This window comes from Balaenoptera borealis (assembly GCF_965194805.1).
Source record: "Balaenoptera borealis genome assembly, chromosome: 7".
Taxonomy (NCBI): Eukaryota; Metazoa; Chordata; class Mammalia; order Artiodactyla; family Balaenopteridae; genus Balaenoptera; species Balaenoptera borealis.
The window spans coordinates 126,984,335-127,005,846 of NC_138864.1; the positions used below are offsets into that span (position 1 = coordinate 126,984,335).

General features: G+C 40.9%; 1 protein-coding gene across 6 annotated transcripts in view; it reads left to right on the top strand.

The window, feature by feature from the left end:
- The window catches only part of DPP6 (dipeptidyl peptidase like 6), a 1,033,290-nt gene that overhangs the window by 614,392 nt on the left and 397,386 nt on the right, over window positions 1–21,512 (top strand). For all 6 annotated transcript variants that reach the window (XM_082398944.1, XM_082398943.1, XM_082398945.1 and 3 more), the window contains exon 2: window positions 11,432–11,546. In XM_082398944.1, the coding sequence (XP_082255070.1) occupies window positions 11,432–11,546 (115 nt within the window). The remainder of the gene's footprint in view (window positions 1–11,431; window positions 11,547–21,512) is intronic.

Here is a 21,512-nt window from a genome sequence, read left to right on the forward strand (position 1 = left end):
TGATTCCACCTTGGCCTGATATTTGACATATTTTAGTCACGATGGGAGAAGTAACCAATCCTGGTCCTTCTCAGTGTACTTTTTCTGATGTCAATAAATAAATTGCATAATTAATGCCTGCCTTCTTCTAGAAGTTATTACAAGTGGCTTACAGAATCCTTCACTGACTTCCCGTTGCATTTTGGATTCAACACAGAATACGTGGCATCGTCTACAAAACCGGCCAGGTTTTATCTGTGCCTTCCCTCCAGCTTCATCCTGGACACCGCACGCCAGAGGTACACTGAGCTACACTGAGTACCAGGCTCATGCCCTCTGCACTGGGCTCCCTCCTCGTGGAAAACCTTCCCAGCTACTCACCTGACTAGTTGCTGGACATCCTGCAATGCTCAAATTAAATTTCACCTCCTCAGAGAGCCTTGCCTGCTGCCTTGGTCCCGCCCTGCCCCGCCCCTCCCATCATTAGACTTTCTCTCAGCACCTTGTCTTTCTGTCCATCATACGTGTCTCATGGTGTCATTTCCTTGGCCTGATGTCGTTTCCTCCTGGGTGTGAGTGCGAGGAAGTATCTCCTTATGTCACCGCTCTTGGCCAGTGTTCTGTCCCAAAGCTGCTATACACTGTGCGTGGTTAACCTTTGCACTGTGAAATACTACAATATAAAAACTTATATAGCATGCAAGCACATAGAGGAACAGATGAGTGTGGCCTGACACAGCCCTATAACTTCCATCCAGGTCAGGAGAGAGTCCTGCCAGCACCCCTAAAACTCCTGCATCTTGCCTCCCCCTCTCCAGCTGGGACTCCTCTTTCCCCCCTAAGTTATACAACATCCTGAATTTTATAGAAATTCCTTTCTTGTTTGTCTTTATAGACTCAAGGGTGCGCCCTATATTTGCGGTGCAGTGTTGCTCAGCGTTGAACTTTACATAAATGGAATTATGCAGCGTATATTCTTTAGTGTCTAACCCAATTCACTTACACTTATACTTGTGATCTTCCTCTGCCTGTGCATGTAGTAGAAGGTTGGTATTTCCATTGAGGTATAACATTTCATTACATGGAATACACCCTGTGGTTGGCAAAATAATGACCTCCCCCCCACCCCGAAGATGTCCACCTCCCAAACTCACAAACCTGTGGACATGTTAGTTTACACGGCAAAGGGGATTAGGTTGCAGATGGAATCAAGATGGTTTATCAGTTGTATCCCTGTGGCTCATAATTTCTCTGACGCTGTATGTCTTTCTATTAGACTGAATTATATGAAAATGCTGGTATAGACCATTCTTTTTTTTTTTTTTAATTGGACTATAGTCGATTTACAATGTTATGTTAGTTTCAGGTGTACAGCGAAGTGAATTTGTTATACATATACATATATCCACTCTTTTTTAGATTCTGTTCCCATATTACAGAGTACTGAGTAGAGTTCCCTGTGCTATACAGTAGGTCCTTATTAGTTATCTATTTTATATGTAGTAGTGTGTGTATGTCAATCCCAATCTCCCAATTTATCCCTCCCCCCTCTTCCCCCCTGGAAATCATGTTTGTTTTCTACATCTGTAACTTATAGACCATTCTTGATTATAAAAATAGCTGTTACATATGGATCTACTGAACAGAGCCACTCTAGGCCAGCTATCATTTAAAAATTCTAGAGCTTTCCCTTTGAGGAATTGGGACCTAAAATAGTGAATACCTCAGGAACAGTCCACCCTCTCAAGATGCTCATGAACACTTGGTTGTGCCAGCTGTCTTGGCTGGCATTTGCTTTAACTTGAATTAGCCCCCTCCTGTCACAGAGGGGGCTACACTCCAACACTGATGGGTAATGACAAGTGTGGATCCTTGGGGATATGTGAAAGTAATTGCTAAATTTCACTCAGCGTTTCCCTGGGAAAAGTAACTATACGTACTTATGGAAAAGCTGGTCTTTTCAAAGAAAACTATATGTCCAATTAGCAAATTCTTTATTTTGATATTATAAACCAAGCATGTAGTTAAAATTTCACCTCATTTTCAAGTGTGGATTTGGCCATAGATGCTGTGCACAGTGGAGCGTGTGACTTCAGTAAGGAGCACAGAATGCCTTCTGGAAATGGAGCACCGACTGGCTATTGGGCTGCTGGGCTGGGTGTCCTTACGTGACGTGTCAGCTTCTTTGTTCTCAAGTGTCAGAAATCAGCTCAAACTAGTTTAAGTAAAATGGGAAATAAAATACTTCATAAAGAAATAGGAGTGTGCTATTAAATCTAAGGGAAAAATTTATTCAGGCCTCAGGAGAAAAATTAGGTCAAGAAATTCAAAACCAATAGGGACTTTTTTCTCTCTTTGCTTCTTGTCTCTTTGTGTGTTGGTGTAATTCATTCTTCATATTCTGTAAGCCTGCTCGCTTTCCTTCTGAAGCCATACGCCGTATGGGAGTAGACACCTCCCGCCACCCCCCTCCGCTTCCATCTCGTGTTGCGTGACAAAGGCAAGAATAAATTGGAATAGTGTTACTGAGTCCAAGCTCGTACTGCTTGCCACACGACAGGCCAATAAATCTGGAAACCAGTTGTTGGGGAAAGGAATAGCATCTTTATTTGGAAATCTGGCAGACCGAAAAGATGGTGGACTCCTTCCCCAAAGAACCATCTTGCCTGAGTTAGAATTCAGGCTTCTTCTTATGCTGAAAGGGGAAGGGGGTAAAATCAAACACTTATTGGTTCCCGTCAGCCTCCGGAGGGGATGTGATAATTTCTTCCTCCCTGCAGTCGTTCACAGGTGGGCCCAGTCAGGATGTTTCCTGTGAGCTAGACAAAGGTATTTTAGCTTAACACTTATTGCCTGGGAAGCAGGGTTCCCAGAGATGGGCCATTATGTATAATTGAAGCTTATAGGCAACATCTCTTTAGTGATTAACTTGTAAGAGAGTACAGGGGCTCTTCCCTATTACAGTATTTTAACCCCACCCCTAAAATCCTGGAGCAGACTTCTGACCCAGTTTGGGCCAGTTACTTGAGGCTGAGGCAGTGAGGGAGGCACTCACAGTGTGGAAACATAGCTCTGGCATCCATGGGTGGGGGAGGAGGGCAGTTGGGATCATTTGTCAAGAGGCATCTAGTACTTTGACAGACGGTTGCATCAGGGTGGCGAGCCCTTTTGAAAAAATAAGCTAAATTATTTTAGACTCTGTCATTAAATTGCTGGTGGTTCTTGCCTTTGAGTCTTGTTTGTTAGTTACTTAATATTTATTGAGTGCCTGCAGGGATTTGTGACATCGGGAAATGACGTGTTGAGCTTGCTAAAAAGCTGCCCCGCTATAGGAAACTTGTCTCAGAATTGCCTGTGGGTTTCAGTGAGTCAAGGCAAAGACAGACGGTATCTAAAGATGCTTTGAAGACGTCGTTATCATACACAGCAATGTGAGATTCAAATGCTCGATTTTAAATGCTGCCACTTACTTTCATAGCCATATTTTTACTGAAAGGGATTTCTCTTGGGCATGATATATTGTGAAATTTCTTCTGACGGTGATCGGGTCGTAGTGCCCTTGCTTTTGTGATTTATGGAACAGCATGATACCTTTAAAACATTCTATCAAAATAGGTCCAAGTTAGCCTGAGCTGTGAAGGTAAAAATGACTTAACATTTTGAATTAATTTCATAAAGAAGCTATCAGACACAGTCAGTTAAACTGAAGAGCCAAAAATAATTTCATTTCTGGTGATAAGTTTGCAAGTAAAAAATAATGAAGAAGAAGTTTTAAGAGATAGATAATTACACTCAATATTTTGCCTGTTTGGTCTTCTTCTTCTTCCTTTTCTAGAGGAGCTGGTAGAACAGGAGATTACTCCTCCAACAGTTTTGTTGAGTTGCAGGTAGAGGGTGACAGCTGCCCTAATAATAGTGGTGGATTTGATTTCAAAGTGCTGTGCCCTCAGGCGGTAATGTTACGTTAAATTCATGTTATGTAAAATAGTCAACCTCGGAAGTTTCCAAATTCATAGGAGAGTGGATCCCAGATCAGCCTGTAAGGCTGACAGAGAACAGGTGGTGAGAGCCCAGGACAACCTAAGGAGTGGGGCATCCGTATAACCCGGAGGAAGACGATGGAGAGAGAGTGCCAGGGGAAGAGGGGTCACCTGAGCATGGGTCTGATAGCTCGGGCGTGTCAGCTCCTCTCTGGCACTGAGGCGGTGATGATTCGTAATTAACTGCCAGACCTCGAAAGAAGGGCCTGTCGACCAAATTTAATTTCTTTTTTTTTTAAGATTTTTTTTGATGTGGACCATTTTTAAAGTCTTTATTGAATTTGTTACAACATTGCTTCTGTTTTATGTTTTTTGGTTTTTTGGCCGCGAGGCATGTGGGATCTTAGCTCCCCATCGAGGGATCAAACCCATACCTCCTGCATTGGAAGGCGAAGTCCTAACCACTGGACCGCCAGGGAAGTCCCCAAATTTAATTTCTAATTAGTGAAATCAACAGAAGCTTTTTGAAGGGTAAGACTCCACCCTCCACCATGAGCACTGTCTCCCTCTCACACAGCACTGGTTGCTTCCATCTTTCAGGATTGGCTGCTCAGCCCACCCCAGCCCTATAGTCAGTTACAGAGTCACTGACATGGAATCAGTGTTAATTAGTATCTTGTGGCCACAGCCATCATCCATTCCTCACACTCACAACCAGCAAAAGCACCCAAAGTACTTAGAAGACACAAAACAGCAGTCACGAGAGGGGAGAATTTCAGGGAGTGGAGAACTCTCCCTGCGAAGGATACCCGGTCTCTGTTGAGCTGCTGATTCACATGTATTCTCTGGGAATATTTTAAACTATCAGTGACCTAAACTTGGATCTAGTGATATCCCAGAGAAGGTCTCTTTCCATTTTGAGAGCCAGAAACAGTCTTCTAGTATTAATATTCTTCTGAAAGCTGCTTGATAGAAGAGGAGATTGATTGGCTCAAAGATGGATTATTGTGAGAAAAACAATTGAATTCACTTCCTCCTTCCGTGGTGGGTGGGCCACCTGATTGACCCCTCTGCCTTCAGCAACGGGAAATAAAATGCAAAATCGCCAGCTGTTCCCATCACGGCTGGCAAGGCCTGGACCTCGGCTGTCACTGCGGGCCCTGCTCTCCTTCCGCCACGCCCAGCGCTCCTGCACTTGCAGCTTCCCCTGCTCTCACCTCCTAGGACGGGGGGGCTTCTTTAGGAGAGGCCTCAGTATCATGCAGAAATCATCCTCCAGTCTCACTTCTGCTGGCCGTGGCTCCTTTGTCCCTTTAGCCACGTGAGGCTATACCCACAGTGCATTAAACAAAGTGCCTATGATGCGTGGAAACATGCAAGTCGGTTATTGCTGCTTGAGGAATGCAGTGCTTTGTGGTGCAGTGTCACAGCTGTAACCTGCGTCGCCCTACTTTGGGGACCCAACAAAAGTTAAAATGCTGACTTCTCCTCATTAGAGCTTGGGGTGCAGAGAGAGTGGATGAAAGGAATGTGATCTCTGTATCCTTTACTTTCTTTATCAAGTACAGGAAATTTAATGTGCTTTTGACTTTTCCCCATATTGTATGTCAGATGTTGCTGGGACATTGGTAGTGAGCGCAATAAAATAAATGTTTATTCCGGTTTCTATAATTTTCATAAATTATAATGGGCTTTCAGACACGTTTGCATTTATCCTGTGACAACCACGCTCTAGATTCCTCTTGTTTCCCACCCCTTCCTTTCTTTTCTCCACCTTTGCAGTCTCAGTTTCTACTTTTGAAATAATCACCCCTGAGTTTTCATTTGGATCTCTGCTCCTCATCAGAAGGCATGAAGTGTGATAAAGGTAGCAGGGAAATTCTGTGAGACAGATGGAGCTCAGGATGGGCCAAGATGCATCGATTTTTAGGGAGGCAGCGTGCAGCGGAGTTATTCTTGAATCAGTTCACGGGACACGGCGGAGTCTGTAAGCATTGTTTTAATCTGTATTTCTTCCATTTCAGTTGTAAAATTGGCACAAAATATCAAGCTCTAATCACGAATTTGCTAAGATAGTAGCATTCTGGAAAGATGAATTTTATATTTCAAACAACCAAACGACCTAGGAAAGCGTTTAGTTTGGTTTTACTTCCTTGTTTGTTTTCTTTTTGCCTGAGTTAAAAATAAGTATGAACAACAGTTATGTCACTAGGGACAAGGGGATTGCCAGCCTTAGATGTCAGTTTGCATTACGTCTTTTAGGACCGATTGCTATTTATGGCATAGTTAATGCAGTTGGGGTTGTATTAACGCTTTACTTTCTGCATCAACCAGCAATTGCGTCTCTGACAGATGTGCCGGCAGACAACAACGTTCCTTCTCGTAAAGGCATCTGTGGGTTCATTCATCCATTCAGCCCACAGTCCCTGGGCGCTCTGGTGTCCTAGGTTTTGTACCAGGCATTGGGAACATGAACATCCAGCCCACTTCCTTAAGTAGCTTCCAGTCTGCCGATGACACAGGCATTCAATGCATCATTTCATAGCGCAGTAACGTTACAGAAAAGCATTTACAAAGAGTTGCAGTTGCTTCCAATTGAAAAGAATAATAAACTCTGCCTGTGAAACCAGGCACAGCTTCCTAAAATGTCAGAGAGAGATGATATTTTAGCTGACAACTAAAGAATGTGAAGGGGTTTGCCGGAGAGGAATGTCAGGAGACAGAAGTCAATGGTATGTGTGAAGCTGGGGGTAGGGGGTTGGGACACAGGAGGAAGTGGTTCCGGGAGCAGAGAATGGGGAGGGCTTAGGCTTGGCTCAGAGGTAGAGGGAAGGAGGGGAGACTTTCTTTGCAGTGATGTGCAAAGGGCTTTTTACTTGAGCACAGAAGACAGTAGCCTCAGAGAGGGCTCTAAATGCAAAAGGGGTACATAAATGCGTCCTGACACCTAGGTGTGTATTCTCTGCTCCCAAAAGCATGGTTGACTGACGTTATCTATTACGTGCCCAGGATCAACCACTTCTCACCACCTGCACCACTACCACCTGGGACACACCTCCATCACCCTGGCCTCCTAGTGGGTCCCTCCTGGGCCCACCCTTGCTTCCTTATTCTTTGCTCTCCATGAAGCAGCTCCCCTGGGGATCTTTTTGTGGGAGTCTGGTTCATGCACTGCTGTCTCATATGCCTTGCACTCAGAGGAAAAGCCAAGCCACACTGTGGCATCCAGACTCCCACCTTCCTTGCTCAGTGTGGTCGTCTCACACACATCACTGTGGCTACCCTGGCCCCTGTTTCTTTGCTGTCCTCCACACCAAAGCACACGCTATCTTACAGACTGTATTCCTGTCTCTCCTTCTACCTGGATTGTTTGCCCTCAGATGTCAGCCTGTGTCTTACTCTGTCTGGGGCTGCTATAACACAACACTATAGACCAGGCAGCTTAAACACAGAGATTTATCTTTCACAGTTCTGGAGACTGGAAGTCCAAGATAAGGATGCTGGCTGTAGTATCTGGTGAGGGCTCTCTCCTTGGGTTGAAGATGGCCACCTTCTCTCTGTGTCCTCACACGGCCTTTCGTCCATGTATACAGGTGGAGAGAGAAGGGAGGCAAGCTTTCTGGTGTCTCTTCTTACAAGGGCACTAACCCTGTCACGAGGACCCCACCCTCATGACCTCACCTAACCGCAGTTACCTCCCAAAGGCTCCATCTTCATATACCATCACATTGAGGTTTAAGGCATCAGCATATGAATTTAAGGGGGAACACAGTTCAGTCCACAGCAGTCTGATGTGCTTCTTCCCAGCTGCACTTCTTTCAGTTTCTGTTCAAATGTCTCTTTATTAGGAAATCTATCTGACCTCTTTATATACAAAGAGGTGACAAGACTCCCTGGGTCCTGTTTTTTTCTTCTTCTCTTAGTGTATTTATCTGTTTATTGTTTGTCCCCCATCCCTGCACTAGAATACAAGAAAGGAATATGGAACAAATGAAAGCTTTTGGACTTGTCGGGTTGATAACAGTTCCATAACAGGTTCTCAGAACAGGGCTTGCCAGAGTAAGCCTGGATAAAATATCGATGGATGGATGGATGGATGGATGGGAGATTTGTTCACCTTCTTAGGCCAGTGTTTAATTGTAAACATGCTTTTCCATTTTATTGCATCTGTAAGATATGCATGATTACCAAACAGAACAGAGAATATATTACAGCCTCAATCTCATCATTCTAGGCAAAAATATGTAATTCTGTTGAGAGATGCACTGCTGAAGCTCAACATTTCAGGGGATAATTTATTAACTTCTCTTGCCTTTCATGGGAAGCAGGAACAGTTCTACTCAAATTTTCCATAATTCAACTCCTGCAAGTTAAGATGAGGAAGTCTGAATTTGGGATGCCAAATTAGATGTTCAAGTTAGATTTTCACTGTTAACCTGCATTCTAACTCAAAAACCACATCTATGTTCTGGTTTTACCTGTGTACAAATTAAATATGCATATCGACCAGGATTGGAGAGGAAGATGGAAAAATGAAAACTTTTGTTTTCTTGGAACCATTAGCAAGATGGTTCGTGTTTGTTTGTTTGTTTTTTCTCCTCTTTGTTTATTATTATTGTAGTAATATTGTTTGTGTAGTTAAAAAAAAAACATTACCTGCACTCTGAAAATGAAATTTGGCTAAAGACCGTCTGCTTTTCTGTGGGTAAAATTACCCTGCTTTTTAAAAGTAAGAATGTTGCCTGAAAGAAATGTGGTTCATCTGTCCTTAAACAATGGCATCAGTGACCCAGAATCACTTCACTCAAGTGGGCTCTGCTATCAGTGCCTGTTTGGTCATCCTACTGTGCATTCGTCCATCCAGTAACATACACTGAATTGGTTTTCTGTGCAAAATCTTTTCTTAGCCCAGTGAGCATGCAGGGAACAGAGTCTTTGTCCTCTTTCTGAACTGTCCTGACTTTCATTCATTTTCCCACTTACTGGAGCCACCTCATGGTTCTTCATCTTTCTTTTCCCTGCCCTCTGTGTCCATAGAATGTACACTGTGTTAGACATTTTTAAGATCTCTTATATCCACCTTCCTCCATGGGCTCACCCTCCTGGATCCCTGGGAGCTGTTCATCCACCCTGCTCACTTCCGGGTGAAGCAGCCCATTCTGTCATGAAGCAATACTAGTGGTTAGAAATTCTGAAGGTTTTTTGATACATAATTCTGTCTCTGTGAAATTTCCTTTTGGTTCTAACTCTGGCATCTGGACTATGCAGAAGAAGTCCTCTGTCTGGCATGTGATAATTCAAATAGAGACTCTGAGTATTTGGTTTTTGAGTCTGAACCCTTCCTTCAGCCTTATTTCATATGACATATTTTGCAATGTCTCTGTCTTCGGGGCCTCTTTGTAGAAACACTCTGTCCATCGTTATCTCTGACAATATCCAGCCTAGACCTGGACAGCATATTGTGAGCGTACTTGGGCCAGGGAGGGACCTACTGGGAACATCACTGTAACATCATTCAAGTACACATTTGCAAGTAAATTAGTTATGCTACTGGCTGCTCAAGAAGTTGATGCAAAGCAGAAGTCTTAGGTTGTTTTTTTTTTCATATAAACTTCTATCAGTGCATCTAATAGATGTGTTTAAAACAAATTTTAGAATCCTAGATTATTCTTATTAGAAACAAGATTTGAAAGATATCCATTGTTTGAGCTGATGAAGACAATACCACTAATTTCATCATTCTTCATCTTGATAAGATTCAGTCTTGAATATGAAATCATTATGGTTTTGATTGTTACCCTGGGATTTAATCTGAACAGTGTTTGAGAAATGTCCACTTCGGGTCTGTGGGAGATCATGTACACTATGATGGTCTTAGGAATAGTACTACTGCAAGATTTATGCTATTCACAGCTTTGGTGAGAATGGCTTATTTCCTCTGTAAATGAAATGAAAAGCTGCTGAATCAGTGAGATCTGATCACTTCTTGTCACTGGCCAGCGACTTCCTCGCATAGAAAACCCTATCCAATAGGAAATGAGGTTGACTCAGTATAACCTTTTGTCATAATTTCATACTCATGTTTAGTCTTATTTTTAAGTGCTGAAAAGCCACTTTTTAATAGGCAAATTCAGTTCTCAATGGCAAATAAGCATACTGGTAGAAATTTCTAAAAACTGTAGAACACTTTCCCGCTAAGGCTTTAATGGTCCTCAGAATTTTTCTTAATTGGATAACCTAGATGGCCAATATTAATTGTTTGGAGTCAAATTTTTCTTGATTCTATAACCTAGATAGCCAATATTAAATATTTAGATGTCAAATATTATTTACTATCCCATGGTTGAGTATTATCTATATTTTGATTTACAGAAATCTGATACATTCTAATGAACTTTCAGCCTTGGATAAGGGTGTATTTATATATCACGTTGCCTACTTTTTGAGGCCATCTCCATCCTATTGCATTTTGACTCTCAGTTAATGCGAGTCGCAATAGTGGGCGCTATAAGAGAATATTTTGTGAGCTATGTATAGGCAGAAGGGGCAGTAGTTCATTTGCAGTGTGACCATATGACTTAATTTGCCCTGGAGAGTCTCAGTTGCTCTTGTATAATTAATAATAATAATTATTGGTATGTAACTATTATATTTATTATTGATTATTAATATTACCCCCTTTGTCTCTCAAAGGATCCTAGTTTGGACTGTAAATTATGTAATTATCCTAATTTGAAAGGAACTGAAAGTTTGGTCTCAGAAGCCAATATGCCTGATTAATTTCCTAGATCTTTTCAACCTTTAGCATTCTTTAGCAATGTCTCCAGATCCCCCTCATACCCCCAACACGTGCTATAACGCGGTCCCTGGAGAGGACTAAAACCTAGAAAAGGGGTAGGTGGGTTACCCAGTGAAGCAAGACCTGGGAAGTCTTAAAGCTTTGTTTGAGGAGCTATAGAAGGAAGAAAAGGCTCAGGATGGTGAGAAGTAGGCAAACGTTGATTAAAATTGGCACATAGTATGTGCTAAATAAATGTTTGAATTTGGTAGCCTGAAATAGAACTTAACAACGTGGATGTCAATGAAGAGAAAGATGAGAGAGGTCTTAGGGCTGGAAAAATTCATCATACTTGGGTTTGATTCGATGGGGGTTAATAGGTTGGCTGTAATAAGAAGCTCCACAATCACCCTATGCTGTGGAATCTAGTTTATTGGGTGGAGAAGCATTAAGTTACACAAAAGCTGTAAACATAATATAATATCCAATTCTTCTTGAGATAAGGCTTTGCCCTGGGATAGAGAAGGGAACCTGGGGCCTTTGGACACCGCGGCAGAGGGCAGAGAAAGGAGTTGATCATGGCTTTCAAGGATGAGAGTACGCCTGAGCTCTTGAGTTGAATGAAGTGTATCGGCTGGCTTATTTTCGCTCCTTATTTTACTCACAGGGTTTCTCTTTCCTGCTGCTGCTCTAGGAGCTGGTGGGGAGTAACGCGCCCCAGAGAAACTGGAAGGGCATAGCCATCGCCCTGCTTGTCATACTGCTCATCTGCTCCCTGATCGTCACCTCAGTGGTGCTGCTGACGCCAGGTACGCACGCTGCTGCTTCTTGGGAGAGCGAGCTGCTGTACGGGAGGAAGGGCATGAGTTTACTCTGAGATGTTTTCTAAGCAACTACCCATTGTATAATTTATGTTTCCCAGGTTCTGATTCTCATTGTGCCATACGTTAAAATGATGCAATACACTTTCAGTAAAAAAGATCTATTTTACATGCTCTGAATTTGTTTAGATAATTGTTGACTGGGTGGAAATTCTTGGCATATATTAAAATTCACAAGTATTTATGTATGCTTGATGAGCTTAAAGATGGTGTCATTATAAGTATAATAATTTTATATCTCATGGAATTCCTGGGTGTTTTATCGAGGATGAATTAAGAAAATTATGAAAACAACATATATTGAAGGTGAACTAAGGATAAACTACTTAACTAGATACTACTGATGAAATAAAGGAAGTATAAAACAGAATCAGAAATCTCTCAGGGAAGAAAAATACACAAAAATTGTCAGCAAAAGTCTACAGAAAAAAACATATATAGACACGGATTATTGAAAGTTTCAAACATAAGTTGTATAGAAGCGGAGAGGAAAGAGAGAGAGAGAGAGAGAGAGAGACCCTTTATGTTAAAGTTCATGGAGAAAGTAATATGTGAAGTGGGCTTTAATGGAGTGGCAAGAATTTAGTAGCAAGAGAGTGGTGAGATTAGGGCAAGAAGAAAGCCTTTGCCCATAAGATAAACATGTGGGGGGTCATGATAGGAAAACGTTATACCATATATAAACAGTGTGTAACTATCCATTCCCCTTGTCGTATTAGGTGTCAATTTGTGTGGACAAAAAAAAAAAATGTTCCAATCCTCAATAAATAGACTACACGGGTATTAGACTTTAAGAGGGAAAAAATGCAACGTAAAAAAAGTTTTGATAGGTACAAAAAGTGCAGGCAAATTTTGAGGTATGTTTAAACTATAATCACAAAACTTAAATGGAAAAAGAGTAGTTTGTACCCTGAAACCAAAACTCAAGAAAGGTATCACAAGAAAACTACAGACCAGTATCTCTTATGAATATAGATACAAAAACCTCAGCAAAATACTAGCCAATAGAACCAAATTACCAGCAACATATAAAAAGGATTATACACCATGATCAAATGGGATTTATCCCAGGAAAAAAATTTGGTTTAACATATGAAAAATCAATGTAATACACCCATATTAATAGGATAAAGGGAGAAAAAAACATGGTCATCTCAATAGATGCAGAATAAGCATTTGACAAAGTTCAGAATCCTTTCATGATAAAATGTTCAAAGAGCAAAGAAAGAAACTTTCCCAACCTTATAAAGAGCATCTATAAATAGCCCACAGCTAATATTATACTTAACAGTGAAATACTGAAAGTATTCCTGCTAAGATCAGGAATAAGACAGGGATATTCACTCTCACTATTTTTTTTTAAATTTTTTTTGCATTCTTTAATTGAAGTATAGTTGATGTACAATACTATATAAGTTACAGGTGTACAATATAGTGATTCACAATTTTTAAAGGTTATATACCCCATTTATAGTTATTATAAAATGTTGGCTATATCTCCCATATTATACAATATATTCTTTTTTTTTTTGAAATTTTGAATTTTATTTTATTTATTTTTTTATACAGCAGGTTCTTATTAGTCATCAATTTTGTACACATCATTGTATACATGTCAATCCCAATCGCCCAATTCATCCCACCACCCCCTCCACCCCCCCGTCACTTTCCCCCCTTGGTGTCCATACGTTTGTTCTCTACATCTGTGTCTCAATTTCTGCCCTGCAAACCGGTTCATCTGTACCATTTTTCTAGGTTCCACATATATACGTTAATATACGATATTTGTTTTTCTCTTTCTGACTTACTTCACTCTGTATGACGGTCTCTAGATCCATCCACGTCTCAACAAATGACCCAATTTCGTTCCTTTTTATGGTTGAGTAATATTCCATTGTATATATGTGCCACATCTTTATCCATTTGTCTGTTGATGGTCATTTAGGTTGCTTCTATGTCCTGGCTATTGTAAATAGTGCTGCAATGAACACTGGGGTGCGTGTGTCTTTTTGAATTATGGTTTTCTCTGGGTATATGCCCAGTAGTGGGATTGCTGGATCATATGATAATTCTATTTCTAGTTTTTTAAGGAACCTCCATACTGTTCTCCATAGTGGCTGTATCAATTTACATTCCCACCGACAGTGCAGGAGGGTTTCCTTTTCTCCACACCCTCTCCAGCATTTGTTGTTTGTAGATTCTCTGTTGATGACACTCTCACTATTTCTGTTTAACGTTGTATTGGAGATTCTAACAATTAGGCAAGGGAGAAAAAAGACACCCAGGTAAAAAAGAAGTAAAACTATCTCTATTCATAGATGGCATGATCTCATGTATAGAAAATCTTAAAGAATCCACAAACACAAAAAATAAAACATACTATAACTAATAAATGAGTTCAGCAACATTGGAAGATACAAGACCATTATACAAAAAATATTTATATTTCTATATACTGGTAATGAACAATTCAAAAATGAAATTTAGAAATGATTCCACTTACATTAGTTTCGAAGGGAATAAGTCAACGGTCTGCAACCTTTTTGGCACCAGGGACTGGTTTCGTGGAAGACAATTTTTCCATGGACGGGGGTGGGGCAGGATGGTTTCAGGATGATTCAAGCGCATTACATTTATTGTGCACTTTATTTCTATTATTATTACATTGTAATATATAATGAAATAATTATACAACTCAACATAATGCAGAATCATTGGGAGCCCTGAGCTTGTTTTCACTTGCCACTCACTGGTAGGGTTTTGATATGAGTCTGCAAGTGATTGATTTATTATCTCTGTGCAGTCAAACCTCTCTGCTAATGATAATCTGTATTTGCAGCCACTCCCCAGCGCTAGCATCACTGCCTTGGCTCCACCTCAGATATCATAAGGAGCGAGCAAGCTAGATCCCTCACATGCGCAGTTCACAGTAGGGTTCGCGCTCCTATGAGAACCTAATGCTGCCGCTGATCCGACAGGAGGTGGAGCTCAGGCAGTAATGCAAGCTATGGGGAGTGGCTGTAAATACAGATGGAGCTTCACTCGCTTGCCCGCGGCTCACCTCCTGCTGTGCAGCGCAGTTCCTAACAGGCTACGGACCGGTAGCGGTCCGTGGCCCAGGAGTTGGGGACCCCTGGAATAAGTTACTTAGAAATCAACAAAAGAAGTATAAGACTTGTACACTGAAAATCACCAAAGATAATTGAAAGAAATTAAAGAAGACCTAAGTAAGTGGAAAGCTATCCCCATGTTCCTGGATTAGAAGATGTAATAGTGTTAACATGGCACTACTTCGCAAATTTATCTACAGATTCAACCCAATCCCTATCAAAATCCCAATTAGTTTTATTGCAGAAATTGACAAGCCAATTCTAAACTTCATATGAAAATGCATGGTACTCAGACCAGCCAAAACAATCTTGGGGGAAAAAAATCAGTTGAAGGACTTACATCTCTGATACTAAACTTCCTCTAAAGCAACAGTAATCAAAGTATTGTGGTACTATCCTAAGTATAGATATATAGGTCAATGGAATAGAATGTAGAGTTCAAAAATAGACCCATACAGTTATTTTGCATTCATTTTTGACAAGGGTGCTAAGACCACTTGATGGGGAAAAAGTAGTCTTTTCAACAAATGGTACTGGTACAACTGGGTATCTACATGCAAAGAATGAAACTGGACTCCTACCTCACAGCTTGTACAGAAATTAACTCAGTGTGGCTCAAGAACCGAAAAATAAGAGCTAAAACTTTAGCACTCCTAGAAGAAAACATAGGAGTAAATCTTTGTGACCTTGGATTCGGCAACGGTTTTTTAGATATGACACCAAAAGCACAAGCAACTCAAGAAAAAGTAGATAAGTTAGACTTCATCAAGCATAAAACGTTCTGTGTATCAAAGGACACTATGAAGAAACTGAAAAGACAACCCACAGAATGTGAGAAGCATATTTGCAAATTATATCTTCAATAAACATCTAACGTCCAGGTTATTTAAAGAATTCTTACAACTCAAAACAGGAACCGAACAATTTAATTTAAAAATGGGTAAAGGATTTGAACATTTCTCCAAAGAAATACCAATGGCCAGGAAGCACAAGAAAAATGCTCTACATCATTAGTCATCAGGGAAATGCAAATCAAAATCACAGTTAGATGCCTATATATACATATTATTTTTCGTGCATTTATTTTTTATACAATTTTTAAAGGTTACACTCCACTTACAGTTATTACAAAATATTGGCTCTGTTCCCTGTGTTATACTAAAAATCCTTGTAACCTGTCTTACACTCAATAGTTTGCACGTCCCACTCCCCCACCCCTATATTGCCCCTCCCCTCTCTCTCCCCACTGGTAACCACTAGTTTGTTCACTGTATCTGTGAGTCTGCTTCTTTTTTGTTATATTCACTAGTTTGTTGTACTTTTTGGATTCCACACATAAGTGATATCATACAGTATTTGTCTTTCTCTGTCTGACATTTCACTTAGCATAATACCCTCCAAGTCAAATTCAAATATATATATATATATATATATATATATATATATATATATATATATATATATTTAAACAAAATAACAAGTATTTGTGAGGATGTGGAAAACTTGGAACCTTCATTCAGTACTAGTAGGAATGTAAAAAGTGTGTAGCCTCTGTTGAAAACATTCTGGTAGTTCCTCAAAAAAATGAAACACAGAGTTACCATATGACCCAGTCATTCCACTCCTAGGTATATGCCCAAGGAAATTGAAAATATATGTTCATACAGAAATTTGTATACAGATATCCATAGAAACATTCATAACAGCCAAAAAGTAGAAACAACCCAAAGGTCCCTCACCTGGTGAATAGATAAACAATTGTGGTATATCCATACAATGGAATATTATTCAGCTATAAAAAATGGAATACGGATGCATACTACAGCATAGATAAAACTTGAAAACATTATGCTACGTGCACGAAGTTAGACAAAAAGGCCACATATTGTATGATTCCACAGTAGACAAATCCATAGAGATAAAAAGTAGATTAGTGGTTGCCAGGGACTGGAAGTGGGGAGAGTAAGAAATGTCTGCTAATAGGCATGAGATTTCTTCTTTTATAAAGACATGATAGTTTTAGGGCAGTTTTAAATTCACAGCAAAATTGAGAGGAAGGTACAGAGATTTCCTGCATACGCGCTGCCCCACACATGCATGGTTCCCCTCGTTATCTACATCCCCACCTGAGTGGTACATCTGATACAACTGATGAACCTACCTCAACACATCATAATGAGACCTCTTTTGGGGGTGATGCAGATATTCTGGAATTCGATACTGGTGATGAATGCACAATTCTTTAGCACATTGAAAACTACTGAGTTGTATACACTAAAAAGGTAAACTTTATGATATGTGAATTTTATCTCAATTAAGATGTTAGCATAAACAATGGTGGGAAAGTTGTTTAAAAAAGTGATTCAGGGAGGACCTTCAAGATGGCAGAGGAGTAAGATGTGGAGATCACCTTCCTCCCCACAAATACATCAAAAATACATCTACATGTGGAACAAGTCCTACAGAACACCTGCTGAATGCTGGCAGCAGACCTCAGACTTCCCAAAAGGCAAGAAGCTCCCCACGTACCTGGGTGGGGCAAAAGAAAAAAAGAAAAACAGAGCCAGAAGAATAGGGACAGGACCTGCCCCTCTGGGAGGGAGCTGTGAAGGAGGAAAAGTCTCCACGCACTAGGAAGCGCCTTCACTGGCGGAGACCAGGGCTGCACGGGGGGGACGTTTCAGAGCCACGGAGGAGAGTGCAGCAACAGGGGTGCAGAAGGCAAAGCGGAGAGATTCCCGCACAGAGGATCGGTGCCGACCAGCACTCACCAGCCCGAGAGGCTTGTCTGCTCACCCACCAGGACGGGTTGGGGCTGGGAGCTGAGGCTCAGGCTTTGGAGGTCAGATCCCAGGGAGAGGACTGGGGTTGGCTGCGTGAACACACCCTGAAGGGGGCTAGTGTGCCACAGCTAGCTGGGAGGGGGTCCAGAAAAACGTCTGGACCTGCCTAAGAGGCAAGAGACCATTGTTTTGGGGTGCACGAGGAGAGGAGATTCAGAACACTGCTTAAACGAGCTTCAGAGACAGGCGCGAGCTGCGGCTATCAGCGCGGACACCAGAGACGGGTGTGAAATGCTAAGGCTGCTGCTGCCGCCACCAAGAAGCCTGTGTGCAGGCACAGCTCACTGTCCACACCGCCCCTCCCGGGAGCCTGTGCAGCCCGCCACTGCCAGGGTCCCGTGATCCAGGGACAACTTCCCCAGGAGAACGCACGGCGCCTCAGGCTGTTGCAACATCACGACACCTCTGCCGCCGCAGGCTCGCCCCGCATTCCATACCCCTCTCTCCCCCTGGCCCGAGTGAGCCAGAGCCCCGAAATCAGCCGCTGCTCTAACCCCCTCCTGTCTGGGCGAAGAACAGATACCAGAGGGTGACCTACATGCAGAGGCAGGGCCAAACCCAAAGCTGAACCCCAGGAGCTGCGTGAACAAAGAAGAGAAAGGGAAATTTCTCCGTGCAGCCTCAGGAGCAGGAGATTAAATCTCCACAGTCAAGTTGATGTACGCTGCATCTGTGGAATACCTGAAGAGACAACGAATCATCTCAAAATTAAGGCGGTGGACTTTGGGAGCAACTGTAGACTTCGGGTTTGCTGTATGTGACTGACTAGTTTCTGATTTATATGTCTATCTTAGTTTAGTTTTTAGCGCTTATTATCATTGGTGAATTTGTTTATTGGTTTAGTTGCTCTCTTCTTTTTTTTATTACTTTTTTTTTTTTTTTTTACTTTTTAAATTTTTCTATTTTAATAGTATTTAAAATTTTTTTTTATTTTAATAACTTTATTTTATTTATTTTTTTTCTTTCTTTTTTTCCTCTGTTTTCTTCTGAGCCATGAGGCTGATAGGGTCTTGGTGCTCTGGCCAGGTGTCAGGCCTGAGCCTCTGAGATGGGAAAGGTGAGTTCAGGACATTGGAACACCAGAGATCTCCTGGCCCCCCGTAATATCAATCGGCAAGATCTCTCCCAGAGATCTCTGTCTCAATGCTAAGACCCAACTCCACTCAACGACCAGCAAGCTCCAGTGCTGACACCCCATGCCAAACAACTAGCAAGACAGGAACACAACCCCACCCATTAGCAGAGAGGCACCAGTCCCCTCCACCAGGAAGCCTACACAACCCACTGAACCAACCTTACCCACTGGGGGCAGACACCAAAAAAATCGGGAACTACGAACCTGCAGCCTGCGAAAAGGAGACCCCAGACACACTAAGTTAAGCAAAATGAGAAGACAGAGAAATACACAGCTGATGAAGGAGCAGGTAAAAACCAACCAGACCAAACAAATGAAGAGGAAATAGGCAGTCTACCTGAAAAAGAATTCAGAGTAATGATAGTAAAGATGATCCAAAATCTTGGAAATAGAATGGAGAAAATACAAGAAACGTTTAACAAGGACCTAGAAGAACTAAAGAGCAAACAAACAGTGATGAGCAACACAATAAATTGAAATTAAAAATTATCTAGAATGAATCAATAGCGGAATAACTGAGGCAGAAGAAAGGATAAGTGACCTGGAAAATAAAATAGTGGAAATAACTACCACAGAGCAGAATAAAGAAAAAAGAATGAAAAGAATTAAGGACAGTCTCAGAGACCTCTGGGACAACATTAAATGCACCAACATTTGAGTTATAAGGGTCCCAGAAGAAGAAGAGAAAAAGAAAGGGACTGAGAAAATATTTGAAGAGATTATAGTTGAAAACTTCCCTAATATGGGAAAGGAAATAGTCAACCAAGTCCAAGAAGCACAGAGAGTCCCATACAGGATAAATCCAAGGAGAAGCATGCCAAGACACATATTAATCAAACTATCAAAACTTAAATACAAAGAAAAAATATTAAAAGCAGCAAGGGAAAAGCAACAAATAACATACAAGGGAATCCCCATAAGGTTAACAGCTGATCTTTCAGCAGAAACTCTGCAAGCCAGAAGGGAGTGGCAGGACATATTTAAAGTCATGAAAGGGAAAAACCTACAACCAAGATTACTCTACCCAGTAAGGATCTCATTCAGATTTGACGGAGAAATTAAAACCTTTACAGGGAAACAAAAGCTAAGAGAATTCAGCACCACCAAACCAGCTTTACAACAAATGCTAAAGGAACTGCTCTAGGCAGGAAACACAAGAGAAGGAAAAGACCTACAATAATAAACCCAAAACAATTAAGAAAATGGTAATAGGAACATACATATCGATAATTACCTTAAACGTGAATGGATTAAATGCTCCAACCAAAAGACATAGACTGGCTGAATGGACACAGAAACAAGACCTGTCATATGCTGTCTAAAAGAGACCCACTTCAGACCTAGGGACACATACAGACTGAAAGTGAGGGGATGGAAAAAGATATTCCATGCAAATGGAAATCAAAAGAAAGCTGGAGTAGCAATTCTCATATCAGACAAAATAGACTTTAAAATAAAGACTATTACAAGAGACAAAGAGGACACTACATAATGATCAAGGGATCAATCCGTGAAGAAGATATAACAGTTGTAAATATTTATGCACCCAACATAGGAGCACGTCAATACATAAGGCAAATGCTAACAGCCATAAAAGGGGAAATTGGCAGTAACAATCATAGTAGGGGACTTTACCACCCCACTTTCACCAATGGACAGATCCTCCGAAATGAATATAAATAAGGAAACACAAGCTTTAAATGAGACATTAAACAAGATGGACTTAATTGATATTTATGGGACATTCCGTCCAAAAACAACAGAATACACTTTCTTCTCAGGTGCTCATGGAACATTCTCCAGGATAGATCATATCTTGGGTCACAAATCAAGCCTCGGTAAATTTAAGAAAACTGAAGTCGTACCAAGTATCTTTTCCGACCACAACGCTATGAGACTAGATATCAATTACAGGAAAAAAACTGTAGAAAATACAAACACATGGAGGCTAAACAAAACGCTACTGAATAACCAAGAGATCACTGAAGAAATCAAAGAGGAAATCAAAAAATACCTAGAAACAAATGACAATGAAAACACAACGGCCCAAAGCCTATGGGATGCAGCAAAAGCAATTCTAAGAGTGAAATTTTATAGCAACACAATCCTACCCTCAAGAAACAAGAAACATCTCAAATAAACAACCTAACCTTATACCTAAAGCAATTAGAGAAAGAAGAACAAAAAAACCCTAAAGTTAGTAGAAGGAAAGAAATCATAAAGATCAATCAGAAATAAATGAAAAAAAAAATGAAGGAACGATAGCAAAGATCAATATAACTAAAAGCTGGTTCTTTGAGGAGATAAACAAAATTGATATACCATCTGCCAGTCTCATCAAGAAAAAAATGGAGAAGACTCAAATCAATAGAATGAGAAATGAAAAAGGGGAAGTAACAACTGACACTGCAGAAATACAAAGGATCATGAGAGGTTACTACAAGCAACTATATGCCAATAAAATGGACAACCTGGAAGAAATGGACAAGTTCTCAGAAAAGCACAACCTTCCAAGATTGAACCAGGAAGAAATAGAAAATATAAACAGACCAATCACAAGCACTGAAATTGAAACAGTGATTAAAAATCTTCCAACAAACAAAAGTCCAGTACCAGATGGCTTCACAGGCGAATTCTATCAAAACATTTAGAGAAGAGCTAACACCTATCCTTCCCAAACTCTTCCCAAATATAGCAGAGGGAGGAACACTCCCAAACTCATTCTATGAGGCCACCATCACCCTTATACCAAAACCAGACAAAGATGTTACAAAAAAAGAAAACTACTGGCCAATATCACTGATGA